This window comes from Tupaia chinensis, unplaced genomic scaffold (assembly GCF_000334495.1).
Source record: "Tupaia chinensis unplaced genomic scaffold, TupChi_1.0 Scaffold143651_1, whole genome shotgun sequence".
NCBI lineage: Eukaryota > Metazoa > Chordata > Mammalia > Scandentia > Tupaiidae > Tupaia > Tupaia belangeri.
Window position 1 is genome coordinate 2,619,102 of NW_006203500.1, and position 14,112 is coordinate 2,633,213.

General features: G+C 48.6%; 1 protein-coding gene across 2 annotated transcripts in view; it reads right to left on the reverse strand.

Annotated features, from left to right (window-relative positions):
• The window catches only part of RIBC2 (RIB43A domain with coiled-coils 2), a 29,997-nt gene that overhangs the window by 1,395 nt on the left and 14,490 nt on the right, over nucleotides 1-14,112 (reverse strand). The window contains exon 7 of one of the 2 annotated variants that reach the window (XM_006164636.3): nucleotides 12,445-12,554. In XM_006164636.3, coding sequence (XP_006164698.1) covers nucleotides 12,476-12,554 — 79 coding nt within the window. In that variant the 3' untranslated portion in view covers nucleotides 12,445-12,475. Of the gene's footprint in view, nucleotides 1-12,256; nucleotides 12,555-14,112 lie in introns of those variants that run through there. The other variant, XM_006164635.2, reaches the window with a different exon arrangement.

Consider the following 14,112-nt stretch of genomic DNA (forward strand, 5'->3'; position numbering starts at 1 on the left):
TCCCTGGGGGGTGATTTCTCGCTTTCTATCTCTCTGTCTCTGTCTTTCTGGCAAGTGCACAAGCCCTATAGCAAAAACCTCTCAAAAAAAAAAAAAAAAAGTGAGAGAGTTGGCCCCAGGAACATTGCAGAAGGGTATGAGCGAAGGATGGCAAGCGCAAAGGCCCTGAGGCAGGAAAGAACATGTTCGGCCTGCTCCAGGAAGAGCAGAGGTGGAGCGTGACTGGAGCAGAGTGAGCAAGGGGAGAGCAGAGGCCAGGCGACAGATGGTAGGTCTCCCCACCACATAGGCCACTGTAGGGATTTTGGCTTAACTCTGAGTTGGGAGCAAAGGTCAAGCAGCCTGAAGTGCATTTCCACTGGGCCTCCAAAGGCCGCTGCGTTAAGAAAAAACATGGCTGGGAAGGGGAGAGATGGAGACATGAAAAAGGAGCTGATGCTCTAACCCAGGCAAGAGATAACGTGGGCCAAGACAGTTCCCATGAGGTGGTAAGAAGAGGTCAGCTTGGTATGTGTTCTGAAGTCTTGCCAAGAGGATTTGCCGATGGATTAGGCCCGTGTGAGAGAGAAAACTCCCAGTGATAAGTCCGAATGTCTGGCCTGAGCAATTAGGACAGGGTTTTGCTGACAGAGAGACAAAACTGGAGGGACAGGCTGGTGCAGAGGGAACTGCTTCTGCTCCAGCTCAGTGACCTAGACTATCTACCAGACAGCCTAGCTGGTATCTGGACACTGAGCCTGGGATTCGGGGCAGAGGGTGGGCCAGCGGGACATACCAGATGGAGAGCTGTTGCCTGCCTTCACGACCTGTGGCCCCTCCGCTAGAGGGAGCAGGACCTTGAGGTCAGGACCTGGCTCCATGCCTGGCTCCACCTGCGGCAGGCCCTGTGACCCCAGAAGAGGAGTTTGTGCTCTTGGCCTCAGCTCAGCTGGGACATGAGTCAGAAAATGGCTCCCAGGCTGGTCGAGGTCTTACTGTGATGACAAGGGCTGTGCTGGCAGCTGTAGATTCCATGAGCGTTAAGTTGCAGGCCATGTTGATTGCTGCTGCAAGCTCACCACACTCCCTGGGGCTGGGATAGGGCCTCGACCTATGGACTGTCCATCTGAAAGAAGACCCTGTCCAATAAGGCTCCCTGGTCATAGAGTTGAGTTGGGAACTAGGGGACTGGGCCAGGCAGAGCTGAAAGGCCATTCTCGACCACTTACCAGATGAGCGAGCCAAGGACACCAAGTCACCTTGGGTGAGAGACTTAGTGGTGTCCGTGTGGCTACTGTTCGTTTCCCAGCAGGCCCAGGCTGTGAGTCCTGTCATCAGGTTCTGTCAAGTCTCACTGGACACCCAGTCAACAAAGCCGCATTTGAGAGCCAGGAGCCCTAGTGAGACCCTGTGGGGTGACTGATTCACAGCTCAACCTGGTGCGGAGGATGCTGGCCTTTCTTCAATGGCTTTGGAATGTTCTGTCCCTGGTACATGGGGACAATGGGGCTAGAGTCTCTCCTGACAAGGTGAGAACAAGTGTGCTTAGAAAGCTTCTAAAACATCCCAGAGTAGGAAAAGGTCTCTCAGTCCCAGACATCCTAATTGTCTGTGTCCCTGTCCATGTCCACATTCTGGGGCCGTGTAAGGAGCAGGTCCTAGGGGCTTGGATTCTTTTACTTGGGGAAAGAAAAAGAGGGAGGGAGCCCTGCAGGCACAGAGTGCAGAAATCGGTCACTGCCGGTCTGGGCAGGGAGGCAGGTAGGTTCCCAGATGGGGAAACCTGAACCTGGGAGCATTAGAGGAAGCGGTGGGCAGGGAGGAGCAGGGCATGCACCTCTGCTGGGTTGGGGGTAGCACAGACAAAGCCCCATCCTGCAGCTACTTTCTCCACACAGCTCGCTCGGCTTCCTTCAGCCTCTTTTTGTCATTGTCTGGACGTCATGTGGGCACGTTACCTTTGGTCATGGTTGACGAGGTGCCAATACTGGGCAAAGTACTCAGGAGGCCCCTGTTCCATTCACCCTGCCCCAGATCCTTGCTTCCACCTGTGACCAGGCTCAGGACTGCAGCCCGTGGAGGAGGGTGGGAACCCACTGCCTCGTTGCCCCGCTGCCCCAGAGGGCTGTTGCAGCAGTTACAATAGCAGCCTCCAGACCAGCCTCACCCACCTGCCCAGGCCCTCCAGAGATGCACATGGGAGCAAGGAGGCCAGAAGCTCTGAGGCTGGGAGCAAACATGACAGAAATGCCACCTGCTGGTGACTGTCACTGGGAAGACAGCAATGGAGCTGATCCAGGCACGGTTGGTGCCGGGTCTGCTAGGGACCCACCATTTGTGTGTTTCCACTTCTCTTGGTCAAGGGTTAAATGCATGACTAACTTAGTAAAACCACTTTATTCCCACCAATTAGTGTCCCACTTGTTCCATGTCTGGCCATGATTTTATAAAGTCAGTCTCCCATTTTAGCCATTTAGTGATATCTCCTGGAAAAAAGTTGAAATTGGAGCCAGTAGGTGGTGTGGTGGTTAGGTACTAAATTCCCACATGGCCAACGACAGTCTGAAAGCCAGACCTGGTGACTCGAAAATCTCACTAGTTGCATGTGTGTGTGTGTGCCCAAAATCCCTGGAGGAGAAGGGATTGTGGCATGGCCTCAGGGAGGTAATTTCTCACTTTTCCTCTCTCTGTCTCTTTCTGAGGAGTGCATGTGCCCTGTGGCAAAACCTAAAATAATAATAATAATAATAATAATAATAATAATAATAATAATAAAAAGTTAAGTTGTAATTTACATACTGTAATATTTACTCCTTTAAAGCATATAATTCAGTGATTTTTAAATATAGGCACACAGTTGTGCAATTATTATCCTGTCTAATTTCAAAACAGTTACATTACCCCCAAAGAAACCTCATACCCTTTAGCTATTGCCCCTAATTCTCCCAGCTCCTGGCAAAATACTAACCTGCTTTCTGCTTCTGTGGCTTTTCCTACTGCAGACATTTCAGGTAAATAGAATCATTCAGTATGTGGCCTTCCTAGGCAGAGTGTTTTCAAGGTTCGCCCAGGCCAGAGCATGTATTAGGACCTCATGTCTTCATACGGCTGAGTACTACTTCATTGCATGGCTATTTCACACTGTGCTTATTCTTTCTTCAGTTGATGGACACAGGGGTTGTTGCTTTGGGGCTGTTACAGCTATCACTACCCTGAACATTCACATGCACACTCGTGTGTGGACTGTTTCCAGTCCTCAAGGGTGCTGACATAGGAGTGGGATTGCTGGGTTACATGGTTTCTCTGCCTCACAAACTCCAGCCACCTCAGTGTCCTGAACTCTGACTTCTTCCACTGAAGAGCTCAGCAAGACCAGTGTACTCCAGCTGGGCTTCCTCCTTGTGCTGGGGACATAAGGTGCCTCCAGGAAGAAGCCCGGGGTGGTTGTACAGCTCATCTCATTTGTCCTCTTTTGGAGATCAGTGCTGTGCTGTCTGCTGTCCGACATCTGAAAACAGATGGTTCATTTCGTCCAGGTTTCTGTTTACAGCAGGAGAGTCTAGTTCTGGTTATTCCATCCAGGCTAGAACCAGAGGACCCTTATACTTATAAAATAGCTGTATCTGAGATCTTCATTATTTAAAGGTCTTGGGAGATCCAAATGAGAATGAATGTTTCTAGCAACATTTACTGGTGTTTCCTTTTGTATCTTTGCAGGAGCCTGTTCTTGGTTGAATCTGAAGGGCCAGAGTGACTCCACTTCTATTGGGGCGACTCCATTTTGTTAAACCCACCTTGCTAAGAATCAGTGCCATCTCAAAGAGGCAGCTGATCACGTAGGAGAGAGTAATAATGACAAGAACAAAAGAAATACCAGAGATCTAAAGTAACTTTCTTGCCCAACTTAATGGTCTAAAGACCAATCAGTAAAAGACAACTTGCTTCTTAAAATCTACAGCCAATGTATAGCTGCCTGAGTGCATTTCTCAGCACCCCTCGACCGCCCCCCTAACAGCCAAATAAAAACCCAGCCCGACTAACACCAGGGCTCTCAACTCTGACCCACTGTGTCAGTAAAATTAAGAGTCCTGGTTCGAGCCCGAATAAAAACGACCCTCGTGTGCTTACAGAGAAAACGGCTCCTTGTGGGTTTTTTTGGAAATTCCACGATCAGGGCACTACAAATTCAATCTGGGATTGTCTTCAGGGGTCTAAGCTGGGTCTGCTTTCTGATAATTTGTGCTGGCTTATGCTAGGTACCCTGCAGGCAAAGCTAATCTGAGAATAGTTCAATTTTTCTGCTGAGAATCTTCCTCACATTTTTGAGTGAATTGGAAATCTGGGGTTATGTAATGTGGGCATATAGGGTCAATTCTCAAGGGCCACCATCACATCATCCCCAACATCATCACTATCATCAGTCACCATTACCATCATGACTACCACCACCATCCCCATCCCCACCATCATCACCATCATACCCATCACCATCATTTCCAACATCACCATCATCCCCATCACCACCATCATCACCATCACCACCATCCCCATCACCACCATCATCACCATCATACCCATCACCATCATTTCCAACATCACCATCACCCCATCACCACCATCATCACCATCATTTCCAACATCACCATTGCCATCATCCCCATCACCACCATCATCACCATCACCACCATCCCCATCATCACCACCATTCTCGTTACCATCACCACCATCCCCATCACCACCATCATCACCATCATACCCATCACCATCATTTCCAACATCACCATCGCCATCATCCCATCACCACCATCATCACCATCATACCCATCACCATCATTTCCAACATCACCATCGCCATCATCCCCATCACCACCATCATCACCATCATCACCATCATACCCATCACCATCATTTCCAACATCACCATTGCCATCATCCCCATCACCACCATCATCACCATCACCACCATCCCCATCATCACCACCATTCTCGTTACCATCACCATCACCGTCATAATGATCTCCGTCATCATCACTGTCACCACCATCACCACCATCCCTATCACCATCACCATTATCACCACCATCAAGATCTCCATCATCATCACCATCAGCAGCATCTCTTCACTACTGCTATCTCAGAATCACAGTGAAGACTTATCATTTTCCACAGTCTTTTTCTATCCTCCCCTTTCACTAAGGGTGTAGTAGCCACCTCCCAACATCCCAAATAAGGTCTTAGTTTTGATGCTCCCTCTTTATAAAAACCTCTTGCTTTTCTTACAATTGTTAATCCCCAAAGCTCTAGGTTCCTGGTATCAGCCTTGGCACCAGGACAGCTTCGGATTTTATATCATGTACTGTTCACTGATTGGGTTTATGGTCACTGATTCCTTATGTGTGGATGTAACTTTTCATGGTTTCATTCACTCTCATGAGCCCAGCGATGAATATAAAATGCTTATAGTAACATATCCAGGATTCCACCGAGTCATAGTGAATAGACTTTGCAGGATATTCAATCTGCCATGCACACCATTCTATTAGAAACAGAAGTTTCCCCACCTCAGTGACTTCATCTGTAAAAAAAGACAGTAATCCCGACTTGAAGATTGCCACAAGGAACAGAGGAGTGTCTAACAAATACACTCAGTGTAGCATTTGGCAGATAGTGCACGTGTGCATGCATAGCTGTTGTGATAAGCAATCATTATAATGCAAAGTACTGTCTGTTCCTTGGACAGACAGACTTCTTTGTGTCAGGCCAGAGAAAGTCTCACTTCAGTCTAGGGGGATCTGTCTTGGGCTGGGCCTCTCTTGATGGGTAGATGGTCTAAACATGACTTAGGAGTCAGGGTGACCTGGGTTTGAATCTTTGCTTGATTTTTCATAGTTCTGAGACATTATGCTGTCCTGTTAAGTCTCAGTGTCCTTCTCTGTAAAGGCAGTTAATGAGCAACTGCTGTTTCTCTCAGGCTTCTTGCAAGGACCCAATGATATCACTTTGATGTCTTTGTCCACAACAATACAGCAGGTAAATACCAGATGTTACTAAGGGTAGGACTTAGGGCTGAGAGGGTAGGGGCAAGGACATTTGGCTCTAGGATTATACTTTCAAGTCACTGAGTATCTGATTCTGCAAATTTATTTTGTACCTACTTGACACCGTGTAGGGTAAAGAACCATGAAATTTGAGATGTTACTCACCTGAAAACACTGGGGAGGCCAGGAGTGATAGGGGTACTGCAGAAAAAAAATATTTAGAAAAGGGTCATCTTTTTTTGAGTCACCCACTCAAATTAGAACTCAAAATTCAGAATAAAGAGACATGTGCAAATGACTTTTCCTTCATTACTTTATGACCTCATTATTTCTTTTTTTTTGGCCAGAGTGCACATGTGCTCACAGGAAATAAACGGGGGTGGGGGGGATGAGAAAGTACCCGCACTCCCCATAAGGGATGGTTCTTCACAATCCCTTCTCCATTTCTCTCTCTCTTGGCGATTTTGCATGCACAGACACACACTGATGTTTTTCAAGTCTGGGACTCAACCATGCAGACAGCCATGTGGGATCCAGCTGCCTTAAGCACTACACCAAGGGCTTCATTAAAGACAAAAAAAATTAATGGACTTTAGTTTTCTAGAGTGGCTTTAGACTTTCTAAAAACTCAAGTGGAAAGTACAGAGTCCCAGTACTCCCATCCCCCACACACCATTTTCCGCATTACCAACGTCCTATGTCAATATAGCACATTTGTTACCACTCATGCACCAACGTTGATGTGTCATTATCACCCAGAGTCCCCAGTTATATCAGGGTTCACTCTTGGTGGTGTACATTCTGTGGGTTTGGATGAATGTACAATGGCATTTCTCTACTATTACAATATCTCATAAAACGTTCCACTGCCCTAAAACTCTCCTGCGCTCAGCCTGTTATCTCTCTGTTCCCATAGCCCCTGACAACAGATCCCCTTACTGTCTCCATAGTTTCGTCTTTCCCAGAATGCCCTATCACTGGGATTGTATAGTATATAGCCTTCTAAGATGGGCTTCTGTCACAAAGCAACCTACATATACGATTCACACGTCTTCTTGTGGTTTATTAGCTCTTTTCTTTCCATTGCCTGAACGTGCCAGCAACTGTTCACCCTCTCCCCTGTTGAAGAACCCATGCCTGCTCCCACAGTTTGCAGCCATTACTAATGCTGCTCTAGTTAGTCATCTGTGTGCAGGTATGGATGTGGACATAAGTCCTTGGGGGTAAATTCAAGTGAGTTTTGTGTGCTATATTTTTAATTTTTCTGCACTGTTTTGTTTTAGATGCATATTTTGTAAAAGCAGCTGGAATTTTAAAAAGCCCGTCTCCAAGGGCCAGCAGATGGTATAATGGTTATGTTGCTGAACTTTCACATAGTCTACTGTGGTTTCAGTCCCAGACCTGGTGGCTTGAAACACACCAGGCACATATGCATGCCTGCCCAAAACCCTGAGAGGAGAATGGAGAAGGGATTGTAGAGTGGCCATCCACTCCAAGGGAGTGATTTCTTGCTTTCTGTCTCTCAGATGAGCGCATGCACCCTATAGCAAATATCTCTTTCTGAAAAAAAGTCTCTGAAGAGGTGATAAATCAAATAGAGCAACATATTAATCGTAGAATCTAGGTAGTGGGTGTACAATTTCTTTTTTTAATTTTAGAGAGTTGTGGGATTGTTTTGTTTTGTTTCGTTTAACTAGGATCTCAGCAGGTTATGATCTCTTTGCTCCAGCCCCCAGTTAGCAAGGACCACAGGTGCATACCATGTGTCCAGCTTGTTTAAAATGCAGTGGGAACTGAACCCAGTCCCCCCTTGAGGCTACAGCCAACGTGCAACAGCAACTCCCACTTGCACCATTGCAGCTGGGCTTTGTATAATTCTTCTAGCTTTGTCTGTATGTTTGAAAATTTTTATAATAAACTATTAGGGGGAAAGTTAGAAAATAAAATAGAAATAAAAACCCTGTGAAGCATACATGTCTCTTTGTAAAATCATAAGGGACCCTTTGGAAGGGGGTAATGGAGAGACCCACACGTAGGCCCTCATCCTGCTTTCCAGCTGGGCTTAAGTCACCTAACTTCTTTTACCCTGTTTCTGGCACCCAAGATGGCAATCACGATCACAATGTACCCTCACTGTCACAAGGGCTGCAGGAAGCTGCCCAACACAGGGCCTGGGCTTGGTAAGTGTAGCAACTGTTTCATTTTCCTGCCTGGAGCATCACAGAGAATGTGCTGTTCTGTTGGTCACCAGCAGAGGGCACATAAAAAGTGAGCACAGGTCTGAAGTTTGGAAGTCTCGCCTTCCTTTCAGATTTTTTTTTTTTTTTTTTAAGAGAGGTTTTTCTATAGGGTGCATATGCTAGCTGGAGAGACAGAAAATGAAAAATCAACACCCCAGGGGGATGGCCACACCACAATCTCTTGTCTTCCACTCTCCTCTTGGGATCTTGGGCAGCACACATACTCCCAGCCTGAGTTTCAAGGCAGTGGGTCTGGGACTTTAACCGTAGTCTACCATGTGGGAGTCCAGGGACGTAACCATTATGTCATTGGCTGGTCTCTGGAATACTTTTTATAACAATGTAAAATTCAGAGTTAAAGCAAGCCTCTCCATGTTGGGTCCACAATTCTGAGCATATAAACATGTTATTGCTGGCAACATTGGCTTCCTAGTGCTGCCATGAGCCCACTTGTGACTCTGCCTTGCATGCCTCTGCAAGGATCTACAGCTGTATCTGCTTCCATCACTGGACTGTGGGAAACCCAGGCATGATGCCCAGGACCTGAAGAGCACACAGCGCTCGCCGAAGGAGCCAGCAGTACCTCCCACAAGTCCCTTCATCTCTACTCTGAAGCAGGAGGACTGGCTGTGTACTCATCACCAGTACACTTTCCAAAGAGTGGCTTATTCAGCCTGGGCACCAGGATTCCTAATAGGATTCTCCTGGAAGGGAATACAACTAGATTCTCCTCTGCATTTTCCATGTTATGGGGTGATTATGTCTCCCCAAAAGGTCCATTAGAGTCCTAAGCCCCAGTACTTTAGCATATGACCTTATTTGGAAATAGGGTCACTGCAGGACCAGCAGTTAGCATAATGGCTATGTCGCTGGACTCCCATGTAGTCAACCACAGTTTGAGTCCTGGACCCAGTGGCTTAAACTCATACCAGGCGCGTGTGTGTGCGTTTCCAAGATCCCGAGAGGAGAATGGAGAAGGGATAGTGGCATGGCCATCCCCCTTGGGGGGTGACTTCCCCGCTTTCTGTCTCTCTGTCTTTCTGGTGAATGCACACACCCTATAGCAAAAAAAAAAAAAAAAAAAACTGGTGGAGCGAGGTGCCCCATAGCAAAAACCTCTCCAAAAAAAAAAAAAAAAAAAGAAAGAAAGGAAATAGGGTCCCTGCAAGTGTGATTAGTTAAGAAGAGTTGGGAACCAGCAGTTAGCATAATGGCTATGTCACTGGACTCCCACATAGTCGACCGTGGTTCACGTCCTGGACCCAGTGGCTTAAAACTCACGCCGGGCGCATGTACGTGCGTGCCCAAGATCCCAAGAGGAGATGGAGAAGGGACTGCAGCGTGACCATCCCTCCTGGGGGGTGATTTCTCACTTTCTGTCTCTATGTCTCTGTCTGTCTGGCGAGCACACGTGCCCTATAGCAAAAACCTCAAAGAAAAGAAAGAAAGAAAGAAAGAAAGAAAGAAAGAAAGAAAGAAAGAAAGAGTTGATTAGGGTGGGTCCTAAACTAATATGACTGGTGTCCTTATAAAAAGGGGACATTTGGGTCAGCCAGTGGCATGGTGGTTGAGGAGGTCAGATCTCACATGGCCAACTGCATAGTTCTTGTTCTGTACAAGGTGGCTTTAAAGAAAAACATGCCAAGTGCATGTGTGTGTATGCCCATAATCCTGAAAGGAGGGAGAATGGATTGTGGCATGACCATTCCCTATGGGGGGAATGCCTTCTCACTTTCTCTCTATCTTAGTCTGCCTCTGCCCTCTGGTAAATTAAAAGAAAGAAAGAAAGAAAGAAAGAAAGAAAGAACAAAAGGAAGGAAGGAAGGAAGGAAGGAAGGAAGGAAGGAAGGAAGGAAGGAAGGAAGGAAGGAAGGAAGGAAGGAAGGAAGGAAGGAAGGAAGGAAGGAAGGAAGGAAGGAAGGAAGGAAGGAAGGAAGGAAGGAAGGAAGGAAGGAAGGAAGGAAGGAAGGAAGGAAGGAAGGAAGGAAGGAAGGAAGGAAGGAAGGAAGGAAGGAAGGAAGGAAGGAAGGAAGGAAGGAAGGAAGGAAGGGAGAAATTTGAGGCAGGACAGGTTCAGCTATAATATGCTGTTCAAGAGAAATCAGGTCCCACATGTGACCATAGGCTGCGAGGGCCCAAGACTCAATGGGCTGGAGTACTGAAGGAAAGGGACCATGGCATTGCCAGCCCAAGGACAGTGCTCATCGCTCCCCCTCTCATTCTCACACGTGCATGTACATACTCTGTCACGAATAAGGAAAGAAGGCAGAGGCATAGGAACATTCCCACGAAGGCAGGAAGACTGGGTGAAAAGAAAGAACAAGCAAGGGTGGCACACCTACGAACTAAGAACCCCAAAGACTGCCACCAAACCACACCTGCCAATGCCTGGGCCTCCGGTTCCAACCTCTGAGGCCGTAATGAATTGTACGTTTCTATGGCTTGAGTCAGTTCACAACACTCTGCTTCAGTTACCTGAGGAATTTAATGTGCCCCCACTCCCTCCCTGACCCCCCTTCCCATGGGGAGTGTTCCGGTCACTGTCCATCACCCTGGAAACTGGCAGTTCCTGCTCAAGAAACAAGGGGTAAGAGGCCACTGGGAGTTCCTAGGCCTGGACTCGGCACAGCAACCTGCTGGCCCTCACCCCCACCTAGCTGATGAGGGCCATGCTGCCCTGGGGTGCTGGCAGCCAAGTGGGTGGCCGGGCACTGGTTCCTCCTGTGCCGGCTCTTCCTTCCATTTTCCTTGGACTTTTACCATTGCCACAGCAGGCATCCACCTTGTTCCAGAGAACAGAGGAGCAGGCCTCACCCACTCATGGACGGGAGTAATTAACATGGTGGGTTTCCCAAGGACAATACGAAGTAGAGCAAGAATGTAGGACAGCTTCCTGACAGGATGAACTGAGACCTGAGAGCCAGGGCCAGGCCAGGAGAGGCTGAGGCCTGGGCTATGTCATGGGGCAAACTGGAGATTCCCCAAACATCCTGGTCCCCTTTAGTGCCACCATCGGACTCTGGGTAAAGCTCAGTTTCTATGAAGAACAGGTTCTTGCCAGAGTGCCAGTCCCAGTGGGCGAACTGCCTGGCTGTGGGAGGCTGTGCACCAGCAAGTCTGCCAAGGTTCCTCAGAGAGCAAACAATTGCCATGATTGGTTACCTTAAAAAAACAAAACAAAACAAAACAAACCTGACCTTCAAAACCTTGCTCTGATTGGCCACTAGAATCCCTCAGATTTGCATATCCGGCACCTCATGATCGGTCCAAAAGCAACCAATCATAACCCACTGTTTACAACCAATCACAGCCCACCGTTTACAACCAATCACAGTCCACCATTTACAACCAATCACGATCTACCGTTTACAATCCACCAGTGTGTATATAACCACGATGCCTGGCCCACAGTAGCCAGACGATGACCAGGAGAGCCTGAAGAGCTGAAACAACGCACAGTCTCCAGATGATTCTGAAGACCCTGAAGAGCTGACACTGCATCGTCTCCAGATGACCTGGGGAGACTCTGAAGAGTTGTAACACTACATCATCTCCGGATGACCCTCGAGAGCTGTGACACTGCGTCGTCTCTGTGCTGCTCACAATAGACGACGCGACCCTGAAGAGTTGTAACCCTGCGTCGTCTCCGTGCTGTACCTTGTTGCCCACAATAAACAGACGACACTGAAGACAACTGGAACACTACGCCACTTGTCCCGGCTCTCACTCCTTCACTCAGGAAACCTATTCGACTGTCCCCCCGGGTCAGGACACCCGGCCACCCTGGCTACCTTGGCAATGGGAGCCTCATCAACCTGGCAGCCATGGTCAGATGGCTATTAGCCCTGAGGCAGTCGGGAAGTTTGTAGAAATGACTTTGTAGTGGATGTAAGGGGTGTCTCCTACCCCTGCCGTCATGAACTTGAGTCTGAGCCAGCCTAAGTTCTCCGAGTTGCCTATTGGCCGCTGAAATGCCTGGGCACCCTAGAGGGAATCTCTGTAAGAGGACAGACCTATGCTTGACAGAAGAGTGGTGAAGCCAGTTAAACGATCATGTACATCGGCATGAGAGAGGGAGAGGTTTAATAAATACTTTGCCCACAGCGGACACAAAAAGTGGAAGGGTACTTCTGAACCAAGGAGGGTATTTTTTAAAAAGTAAACATGACTCTTTAAGGTTGCCGTACTCGACATGGGAACACAGGGAACCTGTCTCCGTTACCGACTCCGCGTATTGAATTGTGTGAAATAGTCTTCTGTGGGCTGACTTGCGTAGACTTCTTCCATACATTTCTTCCTGATAACGACAATAGACAGGATTGGCAAATGCATGTACCTCCTAAATACTCTTTTTTAAAAATGAAAAAGCCCACCACCTTTTTACTACTGTGTTATCTCCAAGGCACGTGCTGCAACTCTAATAAGCTCAGATAACTAATCTAACCGACAGCTCCTCAGCCGTGACAGCCACTTTAAAATCACACCATGAGAGCAGGGGCGGGTACCAGTGAAATTTGGGAATATCGTAAAAGCAACCATATGTGTGACTGGAAAGACGTTTTGCTCATCCCTCGGTCTGTCGGGTCATCCCTCCATGCTCCTCTTAGGCCCCCAAAAGGAGTGAGGACAACAGGGCCACCAGTCAGTAGGTTACTGATTGGAGAAGATGCCTGTGGGTCCCTTCTAAGTTTAAGCCAAGGGTGCGATAATGGAGAAATAAGTAAACAAATACCTTCTGTTAGCGACAAGTTCACCTATTTATCTGCATTTGACACTTTTCTGTGGCTGGAATCTGAACTACTCTTGGGGTCCTGTCTGTGAGGAAGACTCCAGAAGCAGCTGGGACCCTCTGCCTGGAGAGCCCTTGATACAGCAGGCACCACACTGACCTCTTCCCAAGCCTCAGACTGGACGCCTTCTCCAGGAATCCTTCCTGACTCCTCCTGAAGACTCAGGGTACCGCCCTGGGCTTCTAGAGTACTCCGCGTCCTCCCTCAGTGCACTCCGCGTCCTCCCTCAGTGCACTCCGCATGTACAGCAAGGAGCTGTGCGTGGGCCTGCCCACCCGTCTGAGCCCCCTTAGGGTCCCCCGTGCCTGGATGAGGACATCCTAGGAGGGGTGTCTCCCCCTCCCCTCCCCCTCCCTGTCTGTGGCCTCCACAGCCCCCCACATCCCCTCCGGCACCCACTGCACCCACCCCCGCTCCCCGGCCAGGAATCCTCCGCCGGGCCCAGTCCATGTCTCGCTGGCGCTCTTCTTCCTGGAGTCTCTGCAGGGAGCAGAGGTGACTCAGCACCACCTTCCCAGGGAGCCCTGGAATCCTCTGGAAGACTTGACTCACACCTTTATAGATGGAGAAACTAAGGCTAGGCTAGGTGGCCAATGACATGCAGGAAGTCAGAAGGGAGTCCCTCCCCAACCAGCCCTCATTCCATGTGACCTAGCTGCCTCCCACCGTGGGGGGCCCTTGGCTGTCCTTATACTCCTGAAAGGACAGCAGAGACACGATTCCAACAGCCATCCCGGTCTGAGGCTCCCACAGGCAGGCCTAAGCCCAGGGTCCTCTGGGATCTTCCAGAGGTTCCCTGACTTAGCTGGCAGTCAGATCCCAACCCAGCAAGCATCTGCCTGTGCTTCCATGCCACTGAGCACAGGGACTACCTGGAGAATTTCTAGAACGTGCTGATACCACAGCCCCACCCAGGGAAAACTCCACATTTCTGCATTTCAGCCCACTCTTCATTGTCCTCCAGATCCCTCTATGAGAACTGCTAAGCCCTAGAATTAGTGTAGAGGAGAGAGTTGCTTCCTAGTGTGGTCAGCCCTGCCACTGGACCAGCTTCTCCTGCTCCCT